The sequence below is a fragment of the Anolis sagrei genome, chromosome X (genome assembly GCF_037176765.1).
Source record: "Anolis sagrei isolate rAnoSag1 chromosome X, rAnoSag1.mat, whole genome shotgun sequence".
In the NCBI taxonomy this organism is placed as follows: domain Eukaryota; kingdom Metazoa; phylum Chordata; class Lepidosauria; order Squamata; family Dactyloidae; genus Anolis; species Anolis sagrei.
In genome coordinates, this window is record NC_090034.1 from 107,607,682 (window position 1) to 107,625,524 (window position 17,843).

Genomic DNA, 17,843 nt, shown 5'->3' on the forward strand with positions numbered 1-17,843 from the left:
TTCAGCAGTGGAACTCTCTGCCCCGGAGTGTGGTGGAGGCTCCTTCTTTGGAAGCTTTGAAACAGAGGCTGGGTGGCCATCTGTCAGGGGTGATTTGAATGCAATATTCCTGCTTCTTGGCAGAATGGGGTTGGACTGGATGATGGCCCAGGAGGTCTCTTCCAACTCTAGAATTCTATGAAGATAATCCATGAAAATTGTTTATGGAGATCTTTTCCAAAAGGGAAGCGTGTCCTTGTTTCCAGCTCAATTTAGGAGAAAACCCAACCTTAGGAGAGTTTGGGAAGAGCTGTGGAGGAGGCCTGAGTTTGGTTTTCCATCCCTGGGAAGGGAATCCCCTTTGTTCCCTTTTGGGGACCCTGGGAAGAAGCTCCCCTTCCTCTCTCTCTCTTTTGCTCCGCCTCTCCTTTTCTTCTCTCTTTTTTCCCCAGCCAGGGGGGGCGTGTCTTGAGGGGGAGTGGGAGGAGCCTCGGGGGGCGGGACATTGAGTGGGGAGGGAGGGGGGGGTCAGTTCTGAAGCAGCGGCTTCAGTTCCCAGCCTCAGAGGAGCGAAGGCGAGAAGAGAGTCTCGAGGGCGCAGGGATGGCTCCGGCGCGCAGCTCTGCAAAGGCGCCGCTTTGGCGAGGGGTCTTCCTTTGGGCGGGGGTCTTGCTCCTGGCTTGCTCAGGTAAGAAAGGAAAGAGGAGCCTTCCTTTGAGGATCTGGGGGAGTTTGGTAGGGATCCCTTCTCGCTCCGGGGCGCAGGAGCCTCTCCAAGGGGAGCTGCTCTGTGCGCCCTGGGAACCAAAAGTCCGACCTAAGGCGCACGGGAGAGGGGCTTCCCATGGAGGGGCTTTTGCGCCCTAAAGCATGCAAAGACCCCCTTCATTTCCCCCCTAGACCACCAACCAACCCCTCCCTCCCCGTTGAGAACTTCACCTGCTCTGCCCCCTCCCCAATTTGGGCTCCTCCCCTTCCTCTCCAAGGTCCCCCCTCCCGTCTCCAAACCCACTCCTCTCTTGTCTCTCTCTCTCTTCACTTGTTTCTGGGGCTCTTCTGGCACCTGCGAGGGGAGGGGCTTTTCTTCTCAGGATCATGGCCCCCTCCTCAAAGTGGGAAAAGTAGCCCCCTTCTTTGTGTGCATTGGGGGGGGGGTACCTGTGTGTATATATTAGGGACAGGAGGCTATGTATTATGATTTATTTATTACTTGCTGTACCTGCCAGGCGTTGCTGTGGCCAACCTTCCCTCTTTCCTTCTTTCCCTCCTTCCTTCACTCCTTCTTTCCTTCCTTCCTTTCCCCTTTTACTTTCTCTTCTGCTATTTCTCTCTTTCCTTCCCTCCCTCTTTCTCTACATCTTCCCCCATTCATTCACTCCCTCTTTCCTTCCTTCTTTCCCTTTTTTTCTTTCCTTCTCTCCTTCCTTCTCTAACTTTCCTTCCTTCCCCCCCTTTCCCCCTCCTCTTTCTCTCCTTCCTTCCTTCTCTGTCTCTTTCCTTCCTTTCAACTTTTTCTTTCTCTTCTGCTATTTCTCTCTTTTCTTCCTTCTCTCTTTCCTTCCCTCCCTCTTTCTCTACATCTTCCCCCTTCCTTCGCTCCCTCTTTCCTTCCTTCTTTCCATTTTTTCTTTCCTTCTTGCCTTCCTTCCTTTTCTAACTTTCCTTCCTTCCCCCTTTTTCTTTTCCTCCCTCTTTCTCTCCTTTTTTCCTTCTCTACCTCCTTCCTTCCTTCTCTCTTTGCTTCCTTCCTTCCTTCTCCCTTTCCTTCTTTCTTTCCCTCCCTCTTTCTCTCCTTTCTTCTTTCTATACCTCCTTCCTTCCTTCCTTCTCTCTTTGCTTCCATGCTTCCTTCTCCCTTTCCTTCTTTTCCCCCTTCCCTTTTTCTCTCCTTTCTTCCTTCTATACCCCCTTCCTTCCTTCCTTCTCTCTTTGCTTGCATGCTTCCTTCACCCTTCCCTTCTTTCTTTCCTTCCCTCTTTCTCTCCTTTCTTCCTTCTCTACCTCCTTCCTTCCTTCCTTCCTTCTCTCTTTCCTTCCATGCTTCCTTCTCCCTTTCCTTCTTTCTTTTCTCCCTCTTTCTCTCCTTTCTTCCTTCTCTACCTCTTTCCTTCCTTCTCTCTTTGCTTCCATGCTTCCTTCTCCCTTTCCTTCTTTCTTTCCTTCTCTCTTTCTCTCCTTTCTTCCTTCTCTCTTTGCTTCCATGCTTCCTTCTCCCTTTCCTTCTTTCTTTCCCTCTCTCTTTCTCTCCTTTCTTCCTTCTCTACCTCCTTCCATCCTTCCTTCTCTCTTTGCTTCCATGCTTCCTTCTCCCTTTCCTTCTTTCTTTCCCTCCCTCTTTCTCTCCTTTCTTCCTTCTCTACCTCTTTCCTTCCTTCTCCCTTTGCTTCCATGCTTCCTTCTCCCTTTCCTTCTTTCTTTCCCTCCCTCTTTCTCTCCTTTCTTCCTTCTCTACCTCTTTCCTTCCTTCTCTCTTTGCTTCCATGCTTCCTTCTCCCTTTCCTTCTTTCTTTCCCTCTCTCTTTCTCTCCTTTCTTCCTTCTCTACCTCCTTCCATCCTTCCTTCTCTCTTTGCTTCCATGCTTTCTTCTCCCTTTCCTTCTTTCTTTCCCTCCCTCTTTCTCTCCTTTCTTCCTTCTCTACCTCTTTCCTTCCTTCTCTCTTTGCCTCCATGCTTCCTTCTCCCTTTCCTTCCTTCTTTCTCTCCTTCTTTCTCTCCTTTCTTCCTTCTCTACCTCTTTCCTTCCTTCTCTATCTCCTTCCTTCCTTCCTTCCTTCCTTCCTTCCTTCCTTCCTTCCTTCCTTCCTTCCTTCCTTCCTTCCTTCCTTCCCTCTTTGCTTCCATGCTTCTTTCTCCCCTTCTTTCTTTCCCTCCCTCTTTCCTTTCTTTCTTTCTTTCTTTCTTTCTTTCTTTCTTTCTTTTTTCTCTCCCTTTCTCTCCCTCTTTCTTTCCTTTTTTCTGTATTGTCATTTAGCTTTTCGTTATTTAGCTTTTAGGAGCTTTTTAAGTCCCTACTGCTGTGTTTTTCAGTGTTTTTATGAGTGATGGTCACTCCTTGGGTTGTTAGATGTCTTGTGTCCAAATTTGGTGTCAATTCTCCCAGTGGTTTTTGAGTTCTGTTAATCCCACAAACGAACATTACATTTTTATTTATATAGATTTACACCATTTCTACCCCGCCAATCTCACTCACCCCCTGGGGGGGGGGGGGGACTCAGGGCGGCTAACACAGGCAGCAATTCGATGCCACAATATCAGTAACACAATATAAAATCATCATACATAGCAAACAAAAACAGTCACATTAATTAAAATCGTATAATCGCACAATCACAAAGTCACATAGCCGTTTCCTATTGTCGTAACAGTCCTATGGTCCGAGTTCTGTGTCTAAAGTGCTGCCGTGCCCACTAGCCAAAGGCCTGGGTCCAAAACCACAATTTTCGTTTTTTCCTAAAAGAAAGGAGGGAGGGTGCCGATCTGATCTCGCTGGGGAGCAAATTCCATAAGTGGGGGGCCACCACTGAGAAGGCCCTGTCCCTCGTCCTCACCAGCCGTGTTTGTGCAGCTGGTGGGACCGAGAGCAGGGCCTCCCCAGTAGATCTTAAATTACGAGAGGGAGATGCGTTCAGACAAGTAAGCTGGGCCGGAGCCATATTTCCTTTTCTCAGCATCTCTTCCCTCACTTTGCAGCCTCACTCCTCTCCCCAAGAGAACCTTGTTCCTTGGGACTCTTTTTGGCACCTGCAGCCACAAAGGAAAAGTCTGCCCTCTTTGTTGTTGTGTGTCTATTGGGAGAAATGTCAGAGGTCCTCTGAGGATGCTTGTCATAGATGCAGGCGAAACGTCAGGAGCGAATGCCTCTAGAACATGGCCATATAGCCCGAAATAACCTACAACAACCTATTATTTGCATTGCTACTTCACAACTGTAATTTTGCTACTGTGATGAATCGTCATGTAAATATCTGATATGAAGGATATATTTTCATTCTCTGGACCACATTTGGCACAAACACCCGATATACCAGAATTTGAGTACTGGTGGGGTTGGGAGGATTTATTGTGTCATTTGGGAGTTGTAGTTGCTGGGATGTATAGTTCACCTACAATCAAAGATCATTCTGAACTCCACCAATGATGGAATTGAACCAAACTTGGCACACAGAACTCCCACGACCAACAGAAAATACTGGAAGGGTTTGGTGGGCATTGACCTTGAGTTTTGGAGTTGTAGTTCACCTACATCCAGAGAGCATGGTAGACTAAAAAAATGATGGTAATGGACCGAACTTGTCACAAATACTCAATATGCCCAAATGTGAACACTGGTGGAATTTTTGGGGAAAATAGACCTTGACACTTGGTAGTTGTAGTTGCTGGGATTTATAGTTCACCTACAATCAAATAGCATTTTGAACTCAAGCAATGATGGAATTGAACCAAACGTGGCGTACAGGACTCCCATGACGAACAGAAAACACTAGAAGGTTTTGGTGGGCATTGACCTTGAGTTTGGGAGTTGTAGTTCACCTACATCCAGAGAGCACGGTAGACTAAAAAAAATTGATGGTAATGGACCGAACTTGGCACAAATATTAAATATGCCCAAATGTGATCACTGGTGGAATTTTTGGGGAAAATAGACCTTGACACTTGGTAGTTGTAGTTGCTGGGATTTATAGTTCACCTACAATCAAAGAGCATTCTGAACCTCACCAACGATGGAAACTGAACCAAACTTGGCACACAGAACTCCCATGACCAACAGAAAATACTGTGTTTTCTGATGGTCTTTGGCGACCCCCCTCCCGACACCCCCTTGTGACCCCTCCACCCGGGGGTCCCGACCCCCCAGGTTGAGAAACACTGCTTTGGACTCTTTTTGGCACCTGCAACCACAAGGGAAAAAGCATCCCTCTTTGTTGTTGTGTGTCTTTTGGGAGAAATGTCTGCTTTCCTTACTATTTCGCCCTTTCTTTTCCAATCCCTCTCCAAGAGATTGAAATATGCCAATGGGTAATATGTTGTATCTGGAATTCTAATCCTTATATCTTGTAGTTTTTCAACGGCATTCTCTTTTGAGATCAGTTCTGTTTCAATATTGGATATGTTGTAGATTCTAAGGCAGTGTTTCTCAACCTTCCTATTGCCACGACCTCTTAATACAGTTCCTCATGTTGTAGTGACCCCATTATTTGCATTGTCGAAGGTTTTCATGGCCAGAATCACTGGGTTCTTGTGGGTTTTTTTGGGGCTATATGGCCATGTTCTAGAAGCATTCTCTCCTGACGTTTCACCTGCGTCTATGGCAAGCATGGTTCTGTTGGAACTAAGAAAATGGGTTTATATATCTGTGGAATGACCAGGGTGGGACAAAGGACTCTTGTCTGTTGGAGCTAGGTGTGAATGTTTCAACTGACCACCTTGATTAGCATTTGATGGCCTGATAGTGCCTGTAGCAATCTTTTGTTGAGAGGTGATTAGATGTCCCTGATTGTTTCCTCTCTGTTGTTGTGCTGTTCTGATTTTAGAGTTTTTTAATACTGGGAGCCAGATGTTGTTCATGTTCATGGTTTCCTCCTTTCTGTTGACGTTGTCCACATGCTTGTGGATTTCTCTGTGTAGTCGGACATGGTGGTTGTGATCTAATCACCTCCCAGCTCCTTAAGCCGCTCCTCATAGGGCTTGTTCTCCAGACCCTTGATCATTTTAGTTGCCCTCCTCTGGACACATTCCAGCTTGTCAATCCAGCCTCTGTTTAAAAGCCTCCAAAGAAGGAGCCTCCACTACACTCCAGAGCAGAGAGTTCCACTGCTGAACAGCTCTCATAGTCAGGAAGTTCTTCCCCATGTTCAGATGGAATCTCCTTTCGTGTAGTTTGAAGCCATGGCTCCATTGCGTCCTAGTCTCCAGGGAAGCACAAAACAAGTTTGCTCCCTAGGATTTCTCCTCACATATTTATACATTGCCCTCATCATGTCTCCTCTCAGCCTTCTCTTCTTCAGGCTAAACATGCCCAGCTCCTTAAGCCGCTCCTCATAGGGCTTGTTGTCCAGACCCTGCATCATTTTAGTCGCCCTCCTCTGGACACATTCCAGCTTGTCAATATCTCCCTTTACTTGTGGTGCCCAGAACTGGACTCAGTGTGATTCCAGGTGTGGTCTAACCGTATCATTTGTTGTTGTTGCTGCTGCTGTTGTTGTTGTCAATTGTGATGCCTAGAATTGGACACAATATTCCAGGTAGTGTGGTCTAACCAAGGCAGAATAGAGGAGTATATGTGATGGAGATAGGTGCATCCAGTCGGGCCCCTTGCCAGGCAGGAATGCCCAACCAAAGCACTCCCATATCATGGTTTCCCTTTGAGATCTTGCCCATAACTCCATCATTCTGTTGTCTGCAGTCTTGTGCCAAATAGGTGCTGCCCGCTCTTCTCCCCCAATGCCTGGCATCACCTCTTTTCCTGGATCTGAATGTCTCAGCAGTGAGTCGGTCCGTCTTAAGTGACTCACGGCCAGGATGATGTGCTATGATGGGAAGGGACTTCAGTGTTCACATTTGGGCCTATTGAGTATCCATGCCAGGTTTGGTCCAGATCCATCATTGTTTGAGTCATTTGAGGCATTTTGAGTATTTGTGCCAAGTAGGGTCCAGATCCACAGTGCTCTCTGGATGTAGCTGAACTACAGCTCCCGAAACTCAACATCAATGCCCACCAAACTCTTCCAGTATTTTCTTTTGGTCATGGGAGTTCTGTGTGGCAAGTTTGGTTCAATTCCATCGTTGGTGGAGTTCTGAATGCTCTTTGATTGTAGGTGAACTATAAATCTCAGCAACTACAACTCCCAAATGTCAAGGTCTATTTTCCCCAAACTCCACCAGTGTCCACATTTGGGCCTATTGAGTGTTCGTGCCAGGTTTGGTCCAGATCATTTGAGTCATTTTGAGTATTCAAGCCAAGTTGGGTCGAGATCCACAGTGCTCTCTGGATGTAGGTGAACTACAGCTCCCAAAACTCAACATCAATGCCCACCAAACTCTTCCAGTATTTGAGCCAAGTTGGTTCCAGATCTCTGGATGTAGATGAACTACAGCTCCCGAAACTCAACATCAATGCCCACCAAACTCTTCCAGTATTTGAGCCAAGTTGGTTCCAGATCTCTGGATGTAGATGAACTACAGCTCCCGAAACTCAACATCAATGCCCACCAAACTCTTCCAGTATTTGAGCCAAGTTGGGCCCAGATCTCTGGATGGAGATGAACTACAGCTCCCAAAACTCAACATCAATGCCCAACAAACTCTTCCAGTATTTGAGCCAAGTTGGGTCCAGATCTCTGGATGTAGATGAACTACAGCTCCCAAAACTCAACACCAATGCCCACCAAACTCTTCCAGTATTTGAGCCAAGTTGGTTCCAGATCTCTGGATGTAGATGAACTACAGCTCCCGAAACTCAACATCAGTGCTCACCAAACTCTTCCAGTATTTGAGCCAAGTTGGGTCCAGATCTCTGGATGTAGATGAGCTACAGCTCCCAAAACTCAACATCAATGCCCACCAAACTCTTCCAGTATTTGAGCCAAGTTGGTTCCAGATCTCTGGATGTAGATGAACTACAGCTCCCGAAACTCAACATCAGTGCTCACCAAACTCTTCCAGTATTTGAGCCAAGTTGGGCCCAGATCTCTGGATGTAGATGAGCTACAGCTCCCAAAACTCAACATCAATGCCCACCAAACTCTTCCAGTATTTGAGCCAAGTTGGGTCCAGATCTCTGGATGTAGATGAACTACAGCTCCCAAAACTCAACACCAATGCCCACCAAACTCTTCCAGTATTTGAGCCAAGTTGGTTCCAGATCTCTGGATGTAGATGAACTACAGCTCCCGAAACTCAACATCAGTGCTCACCAAACTCTTCCAGTATTTGAGCCAAGTTGGGCCCAGATCTCTGGATGTAGATGAGCTACAGCTCCCAAAACTCAACATCAATGCCCACCAAACTCTTCCAGTATTTGAGCCAAGTTGGTTCCAGATCTCTGGATGTAGATGAACTACAGCTCCCGAAACTCAACATCAGTGCTCACCAAACTCTTCCAGTATTTGAGCCAAGTTGGGTCCAGATCTCTGGATGTAGATGAGCTACAGCTCCCAAAACTCAACATCAATGCCCACCAAACTCTTCCAGTATTTGAGCCAAGTTGGTTCCAGATCTCTGGATGTAGATGAACTACAGCTCCCGAAACTCAACATCAGTGCTCACCAAACTCTTCCAGTATTTGAGCCAAGTTGGGCCCAGATCTCTGGATGTAGATTAGCTACAGCTCCCAAAACTCAACATCAATGCCCACCAAACTCTTCCAGTATTTGAGCCAAGTTGGGTCCAGATCTCTGGATGTAGATGAACTACAGCTCCCAAAACTCAACACCAATGCCCACCAAACTCTTCCAGTATTTGAGCCAAGTTGGTTCCAGATCTCTGGATGTAGATGAACTACAGCTCCCGAAACTCAACATCAGTGCTCACCAAACTCTTCCAGTATTTGAGCCAAGTTGGGCCCAGATCTCTGGATGTAGATGAACTACAGCTCCCAAAACTCAACACCAATGCCCACCAAACTCTTCCAGTATTTGAGCCAAGTTGGTTCCAGATCTCTGGATGTAGATGAACTACAGCTCCCAAAACTCAACATCAATGCCCACCAAACTCTTCCAGTATTTGAGCCAAGTTGGGTCCAGATCTCTGGATGTAGATGAACTACAGCTCCCAAAACTCAACACCAATGCCCACCAAACTCTTCCAGTATTTGAGCCAAGTTGGTTCCAGATCTCTGGATGTAGATGAACTACAGCTCCCGAAACTCAACATCAGTGCTCACCAAACTCTTCCAGTATTTGAGCCAAGTTGGGCCCAGATCTCTGGATGTAGATGAGCTACAGCTCCCAAAACTCAACATCAATGCCCACCAAACTCTTCCAGTATTTGAGCCAAGTTGGTTCCAGATCTCTGGATGGAGATGAACTACAGCTCCCGAAACTCAACATCAATGCCCACCAAACTCTTCCAGTATTTGAGCCAAGTTGGGCCCAGATCTCTGGATGGAGATGAACTACAGCTCCCAAAACTCAACACCAATGCCCACCAAACTCTTCCAGTATTTGAGCCAAGTTGGGCCCAGATCTCTGGGTGGAGATGAGCTACAGCTCCCAAAACTCAACATCAATGCCCACCAAACTCTTCCAGTATTTTCTGTTTGTCTTGGGAGTTCTGTGTGCCAAGTTTGGTTGAATTCCATCATTGGTGGAGTTCAGAATGCTCTTTGATTGTAGGTGAACTATAAATCCCAGCAACTACCTTGTGCACCCGTACCTTGGGAAGTCTGATCTGGCCACGGTGGTCCATGCTCTTGTTACATCCCGAATAGACTACTGCAACGCGCTCTACGTGGGGTTGCCCTTGAAGACTGTTCGGAAACTTCAACTAGTCCAGCGAGCGGCAGCCAGATTGCTCACCGGAGCGACATACAGGGAGCACACCACCCCCCTGCTGTGCCAGCTCCACTGGCTGCCGGTTCAGTTCCAAGCACAATTCAAGGTGCTGGTTTTAACCTACAAAACCCTGTACGGTTCCGGTCCAGTGTATCTGTCCGAACGTATCTCCCTTTACGTCCCACCTCGGAGTTTGAGATCATCTGGGGAGGCCCTGCTCTCGACCCCACCACTGTCACAAGTGAGGCTGGTGGGGACGAGAAGCAGGGCCTTCTCAGTGGTGGCCCCTCACCTGTGGAACTCACTCCCGGGGGAAATCAGAGCATCACCATCCCTCCTCTCCTTCAGGAGGAGGGTGAAGACATGGTTGTGGAACCAGGCCTTTGGGCAACCAGGCAATTAAATAAGACAACTAAACAAGACAATCAGATGTGTAAGATCAGCAGGATTGTCGAAGTGGAATCAAAAACAGATCTTTGAGTTAGTGTACACTGATGGGTAGGAGGAAGAATTAGGTTTGTATTGTTTTATTGATTTTATCATTTTATTGATTTTATTGGGATAATGGCCTGAATTGTGGAACTTGAATTGTTGTACTTTTGTGATGATTGTTTTGTGTGGCAGGCATCTTAGTGTGCCTTGCAGTTGTAAGCCGCCCTGGGTCCCCTTCGGGGTGAGAAGGGCGGGGTACAAGAACCCCAAATAAATAAATAAATAAATAAATAACTACAACTCCCAAATGACAAAATCAATACCCCCCCAACCCCACCAGTATTCAAATTCTGGTGTATCAGGTGTTTGTGCCAAATTTGATCTATAATTTGATGGTTGGGGTTTCACCACAACATGTTGTCATGTTAAGGGGTCACGGCATTAGGAAGGTTGAGGAAAACCAGGTTGAACTATTTCAAGTGAAGTAATGCAGAATAATCTCTTGCTTTTGGACTTGCTCTTCTGCAAACGTGATTCATCTCCGGACCTTCTCTTTGCCGGGAAGCCCTCCCTCCTTCTTCCAAACCTTTTACTCCTGGATTATAAAACCTGTTATGAAGTCACTAATCCTTCCGAACATTCCTGCGTTGGAGGGTTTCTCGGAATGCCAGGCTCGAGTGTCCTTTGGAGAGTTTGGATAGCTTTGTGCAGAGTTCCTCATACCTGGACCACAGCATGTACACCTCCAAGGGGAGGGCCAAAGGGTGCGGCTTTCGTTCCGGGCTGAACGTGCGCACCTCTTGCTCTCAGAAACGAAAAACGGGCCGGTTTCCAATTCTGAGCGCTGGGCACCCACCCAGCCAGCTTCCATCAGAGCTTTGTACTCCCTTGTTGTCATTGTAGCAAACTGTCTTTCTTAACTCTCGGTTGAATGTTTGTGATTAGCATTCATAACACAATGGTCACTTTGGGTATCCGGTTTCACTCTTCGTTCCGATGTGTGTATACAGTGTGCACCTGAAGTTCGAATGTTGATTTTGCATTTCATGACTTATCAGGCACATCTACTGGGTAGGATCAATGCAGTTTGGCACTAATTTAGCCACTATGGCATCCTGGGAGCTGTAGTTTCACAAGGTCTCCCACCTTCTCTGGGCACATCTGCACTATAGAATGAACACTGTTTGGCACTGCTTTAATGACTCAGTAGTATGAAACCCTAGGAGTTGTAGTTTTACAAGGTCTTTCATCTTCTCTGAGTACATCTACGCTACATAATTAGCACCGTTTGACACTGTTTTATTGACTCAGTATAGGAAACCGTGGGAGTTGTAGTTTTATAAGGTCTTTTGCCTTCTCTGGACACATCTGCACTATATAACGGACACCGTTTGGCACTGCTTTAATGACTCAGTAGTATGAAACCCTAGGAGTTGTAGTTTTACAAGGTCTTTCACCTTCTCTGGGCACATCTACACTATAGAATGAACACTGTTTGGCACTGCTTTAATGATTCAGTACTATGAAACTCTGGGATTTGTAGTTTCACAAGGTCTTTCACCTTCTCTGGGTACATCTGCACTATAGAATGAACAACGTTTGGCACTGCTTTAATGACCCAGTACTATGAAACCCTGGGAATTGTAGTTTTATAAGGTCTTTTGCCTTCTCTGGGCACATCTACACTATAGAATGAACACCGTTTGGCACTGCTTTAATGACTCAGTAGTATGAAACCCTAGGAATTGTAGTTTTACAAGGTCTTTCGCCTTCTCTGGGTAAATCTGCACTATAGGATGAACACCGTTTGGCACTGCTTTAATGACTCGGTGTGGCGGAATCCTGGGAGTTGTAGTTTTGCAACATCTTTCACCTTTTCTGGGTGCATTTATACTGTAGAACGAGCACTGTGTGGCACTGCTTTAATGACTCAACCCCTGTGCTGGTAGGACTGAAGACCGACAGGTCGCAGGTTCGAATCCAGGGAGAGGCAGATGAGCTCCCTCTATCAGCTCCAGCTCCTCATGCGGGGACATGAGAGAAGCCTCCCACAAGGATGATAAAAACATCAAATCATCTGGGTGTCCCCTGTGCAACGTCCTTGCAGATGGCCAATTCTCTCACACCAGAAGCAACTTGCAGTTTCTCAAGTTGCTCCTGACACGACAAAAAATAATAATGACTCAATGCAATGGAATCCCGAAAGTTGTAGTTTTACAAGGTCTTTCGCCATCTCAGGGTACAACAGCACTGTTTGGCCCTCCTTTAATGATCCAGTGCAATGAAATCTCAGGCGTTATAGTTTCACAAGGTCTGTCACCTTCTCTCGGGTGCATGTACATGGTAGAATAATTGCAGTTTGGTTCTGCTTTAGCTGCCATGGCTCAGTGCTGCAGAACCCTGAGAGTTGTAGTTTCGCAAGGTCTTTCGCCTTCTCTGGGTGCATCTACGCTGTGGAATAAACACTGGCATTCCTTTAATAGTAATCATAATTTATTTAGTTATACCTTGCTCTATCTCTTCCGAAGAAGACTCAAAGTGGCTCAATGCTGTGGAAAACTGGGAGTTGTAGCTCGGCGGTGCACAAGTCCTTGCAAAACTATGACTTGCATTAATGTCACTTTTGGTTTCCAAATCCACTCTCAACTCAAACCATTTGGATACAGTGTGCACCCAAAGTTTGACGGAGTTCTTCATAATTTCCAAAAGTTTCGTGGGAATTAGTTCAGAAGGTGCTGCCACTACAATTTCCCCAAACTGTATTTCCTAGAAGAGAGCTGGACTTCCTCTTCCCTCCTTCCAGAAGGTGGATGGGTCATGTCCTATTCTGGCTCAATGTTTTGCAGATGCTGCCAGAGGCTGGCACAAACAGATCAGAAAAAGGGAGGATGTTTATCCGCTGGGTTCACAGCGAAGTGGAGGATGATGATGATGGCCTTTGGATGCCAAAGTGTTGCGTGTGGGGTGTGGGAGAGAGGAATGAGGCTTTGGGTGGAATGGAGCTTGGAGGAGAAGGAGGAGGTGCCGCTGGTGTAAATCACACTCCAGTCCCCCGGGCCCTGTCTCCCGATCTCAAAGAAGGAGAAGGAGAAGCCCTTGGGAGGGTGGCTCTCCTTACCCAAACATGTCCCAGCTGGTTGTTTGCTCAGCCCTCGCCTCCCGCATTCCAGGTCCCCTGCGTTAGCTTTTCCCAGAGTCTTGCAATCCACTTCTGCAAGAACAGCTCCTTTCTTGGCCTTAGAGTTGGGAGGGACCCCTGAAGGCCATCCAGTCCAACTCCCGTGCAGGGAGGGCCAGTTTGTAGGAAAGTCATAAAATCCTAGAGTTGGGAGGGACCCCTAAAGACTATCCTGTCCAACCCCTGTGCAAGGAAACTCATACAATCCTAGAGTTGGGAAGGACACCTAAAGGGCACCCAGTCTAACTCCCGTGCAGGGAGGGCCAGTTTGCAGGAAAGTCATAAAATCCTAGAGTTGGGAGGGACCCCTAAAGACTATCCAGTCCAACTCCTGTGCAAGGAAACTCATACAATCCTAGAGTTGGGAAGGACACCTAAAGGGCACCCAGTCTAACTCCCGTGCAGGGAGGGCCAGTTTGCAGGAAAGTAATAAAATCCTAGAGTTGGGAGGGACACCTAAAGGCCATCCATCCTCAACTTCCATGCAGGAAAGGCTTGTTTGCAGGAAACACGTCTAACTCCCGTGCAGGGAGGGCCAGTTTGTAGGAAAGTCATAGAATCCTAGAGTTGGGAGGGGCCCCTAAAGGCCACCCAGCCCAACTCCTGTGCAGGAAGTGTTTGTTTGCAGGAATGTCATAAATCCTAGAGTTGGGAGAGGCCCTAAAGGTCATCCAGTCCAACTCCTGTTCAAGGAGATCTTATTTGCAGGAAAGTCATACAATCCTAGAGTTGGGAGGGACCACTAAAGGCCACCTAGTCCAACTCCTGAGCAGGAAGTGCTTGTTTGCAGGAATGCCATAAATCCTAGAGTTGGGAGGGACCCCTAAAGGTCATCCAGTCCAACTCCTGGCAGGAAGGGCTTGTTTTCAGGAAAATCACAGAATGCTAGAGTTGGGAAGGACCCCTAAAAGCCATCCAGCCCAACTCCTGTTCAAGGAGATCTTATTTGCAGGAAAGCCATAGAATCCTAGAGTTGGGAGGGACCACTAAAGGCCACCCAGTCCAACTCCTGAGCAGGAAGTGCTTGTTTGCAGGAATGTCATAAATCCTAGAGTTGGGAGGGACCCCTAAAGAGCATCCAGTCCAACTCTTGGGCATGGAGGGCTTATTTGCAGGAAAGTCATAGAAACCTAGAGTTGGGAGGGACCCCTAAAGGTCATCCATTCTCAACTACCATGCAGGAAGGGCTTCTTTTCAGGAAAAATCACAGAATTGTAGAGTTTGGAGGGACCCCTAAAAGCCATCCAGTCCAACTCCCGTGCAGGGAGGACCAGTTTGCAGGAGATACATAAAATCCTAGAGTTGGGAGGGACCCCTAAAGGCCACCCAGTCCAACTCCTGTGCAGGAAGTGCTTGTTTGCAGGAATGTCATACAATCCTAGAGTTGGGAGAGGCCCCTAAAGGCCACCCAGTCCAACTTCTGTGGAGGGAGGGACAGTTTGCAAGAAAGTAATAAAATCCTAGAGTTGGGAGGGACACCTAAAGACCACCCATTCTCAACTCCCATGCAGGAAAGGCTTGTTTACAGGAAAGTCATAGAATCCTAGAGTTGGGAGGGAGACCTAAAGGCCATCCATTCTCAACTCCCATGCAGGAAAGGCTTGTTTGCAGGAAAGTCATAGAATCCTAGAGTTGGGAGGGACACCTAAAGGCCATCCATTCTCAACTCCCTTGCAGAAAAGGCTTGTTTGCAGGAAAGTCATACAATCCTAGAGTTGGGAGGGACCACTCCAGTCCAACTCCCATGCAGGAAAGGATTGTTGCCAGGAAAGGCATAGAATCCTAGAGTTGGGAGGGACCACTAAAAGCCATCCAGTCCAACTCCTGTTCAAGGAAATCTTATTTGCAGGAAAGTCATAGATTCCTAGAGTTGGGAGGGACCCCAGAAGGCCATCCAGTCAAACTCTTGGGCATGGAGGACTCGTTTTCAGGAAAGTCATACAATCCTAGAGTTGGGAAGGCCATCTAGTCCAACTCCTGTGCAGGAAGGGCTTGTTTGCAGGAAGCCCATACAATCCTAGAGTTGGGAGGGACCTCTAAAGGTCATCCAGTCAAACTCTTGTGCAGGAAGGGCTTGATTGCAGGAAAGTCATACAATCCTAGAGTTGGGAGGGACCCATAAAGGCCATCCAGTCAAACTCTTGTGCAGGAAGGGCTCATTTTCAGGAAAGTCCTAGCATCCTAGAGTTGAGAGGGACCTAATATACTATACTATAATAAAATATATACAGATACAATTTTCTATAATTTTTAATAATATAATAATATGTGCTGCAGGGCACTTTAATAAACTCTTCTCATGTTTTAGGATAGAACCAATTAGGAAATGATACTGATAACACAGAGGAAAATGTGATATATATATATATATATATATATATATATAGACAGAGAGAGAGAGAGAGAGAGAGAAATCACACCTGGAATATTGTGTCCAATTCTGGGCACCACAATTCAAGAGAGATATTGACTCTAAGCTGGAATGTGTCCAGAGGACTAAATGATCCAGGGTCTGGAGAACAAGCCCTATGAGGAGCGGCTTAAGGAGCTGGGCATGTTTAGCCTGAAGAAGAGAAGGCTGAGAGGAGATATGATAGCCATGTATAAATACATGAGAGGAAGCCACAGGGAGGAGGAGGGAGCAAGCTTCCTTTCTGCTTCCCTGGAGACTAGGACGCAAGGGAACAATGGCTTCAAACTACAAGAGAGGAGATTCCACCTGAACATGAGGAAGAACTTCCTGACTGTGAGAGCCGTTCAGCAGTGGAACTCTCTGCCCCGGAGTGTGGTGGAAGCTCCTTCTTTGGAAGCTTTGAAACAGAGGCTGGATGGCCATCTGTCGGGGGTGCTTTGAATGCAATATTCCTGCTTCTTGGCAGAAAGGGGTTGGACTGGATGATGGCCCACGAGGTCTCTTCCAACTCTTGGATTCTATGATTCTATACACACACACACATATACATACACACACATACATACATATAATCATAATGCTGCAGGATATTGCTTCCACAAAGACAGTCTGGTAGATGCAATTAGAAAATTGTATTGATAACCCAGGAACACAGCTGACATTGCCTAGTGTTATTGAATGGTTCTGCCCAGAACTGGACACGTGGTGGTTATTATTACAAGGCAGAAGCGTGTGCACCTAGGACGTCCTTCTATCCTATTCTTCTTTGGATGCAGCCTGGGATCACACTGGCTTTTCCAAGTCTTTGTCTCCCAGGATCTTTATTCTTCTCCCATGTCTCCAAATTACGGCTGGGTTGCAGATGTGATACGGAGAGCTTCCCGGCCGTGGGAGAAGTCCACAGATGGCCCTCTCCGCATGTGGTCCTCGGCCTGCCAGAATACGTTATGTCTTGTTATATCTCCGGTGTGCTTCTCCGATTGAGATGCCTCAAAAGAGATTATTTTGCCCCTCCGGCGTGTGCTAGGATGCTAATCTCGGCAGATAATATCAGTTCAGAAGCCAATTTTGGGAAGAAGGCCCTGCACCCTGACGTAGCCAAGGAGAAACTCCTGGGACTATATTGCAGAGCAAGTGGTATTTATTTATTTGTCGTGTCAGGACCACCAGTCAAATTATATTACATTTCTAACAGAACAAAGCAAACAAACAGACAAAATACAAAATTTGTGAGTTTGGTAGTTGATTAAATGTCCTTTGACCAGTATCTGGCCACTTGGAGTGCCTCTGGTGTGGCCGCAAGAAAGTCCTCCCTTGTGCATGTGGGAGGGCTCAGGGTGCATTGCAGCAGGTGGTCAGTGGTTTGCTCTTCTCCACACTCGCATGTTGTGGACTCTACTTTGTGGCCCCATTTCTGAAGGTTGGGTCTGCATCTCGTGGTGCCCGAGCACAGTCTGTTCAGTGCCTTCCAAGTCGCCCAGCCCTCTGAGTGCCCAGGGGGGAGTCTTTCATTTGGTATCTGGGTTTGAGCCTGCCACTTTTGGACTCTCGCTTGCTGAGGTGTTCCAGTGAGTGTCTCTGTAGATCTAAGAAAACTATGTCTTGATTTAAGTTGTTGACGTGCTGGCTGATACCCAACAAGGGATGAGCTGGAGATGTCTCTGCCGTGGTCCTTTCACTATTGGCTGCTACTTCCCGGCGGATGTCAGGTGGTGTAATACCGGCTAAGCAGTGTAATTTCTCCAGTGGTGTAGGGCGCAGACACCCCGTGATAATGCGGCATGTCTCATTCAGAGCCACATCCACTGTTTTAGCGTGGTGAGATGTGTTCCACACCGGGCATGCATACTCAGTAGCAAAGTAGCACAGCACAAGGGCAGATGTCTTCCCCAGGTTGTGCCATGTGATCCCCAGGTTGTGCCAGTCAGCTTTCGTATGATATTGTTTCTAGCACCCACTTTTTGCTTGATGTTCAGGCAGTGCTTCTTGTAGGTCAGAGCATGGTCCAGAGTGACTCCCGGGTACTTGGGTGCGCTGCAATGCTCCTCCAGTGGGATTCCTTCCCAGGTAATAATCCTCAGAGCTCGGGATGCTTGGCTGTTCTTGAGATGAAAGGCACATGTCTGTGTTTTAGATGGATTAGGGATCAGCTGGTTTTCCCTGTCATAGGCAGTAAGAACACCTAGAGCTTCGAAGAGCTTCTGTTCAACCATCTCAAAGCTCCCTGCTTGAGCGGTGATGGCACGATCATCAGCATAGATGCAACTCTCTGTCCCTTCTGGCAGTGGCTGGTCATTTGTGTCGATGTTGAACATGGATGGAGCAAGCACGCTCCCCTGAGGCAGGCCA

General features: G+C 47.2%; 1 protein-coding gene across 1 annotated transcript in view; it reads left to right on the top strand.

Moving 5' to 3' along the window:
* The first annotated feature begins 530 nt into the window (after positions 1-530).
* Positions 531-17,843, top strand: part of LOC132780464 (basal cell adhesion molecule) — a 101,316-nt gene continuing 84,003 nt past the window's right edge. Inside the window, exon 1 of the mRNA XM_067461157.1 lies at positions 531-667. Within this exon, the coding sequence (XP_067317258.1) occupies positions 583-667 (85 nt within the window). The 5' untranslated portion in view covers positions 531-582. The remainder of the gene's footprint in view (positions 668-17,843) is intronic.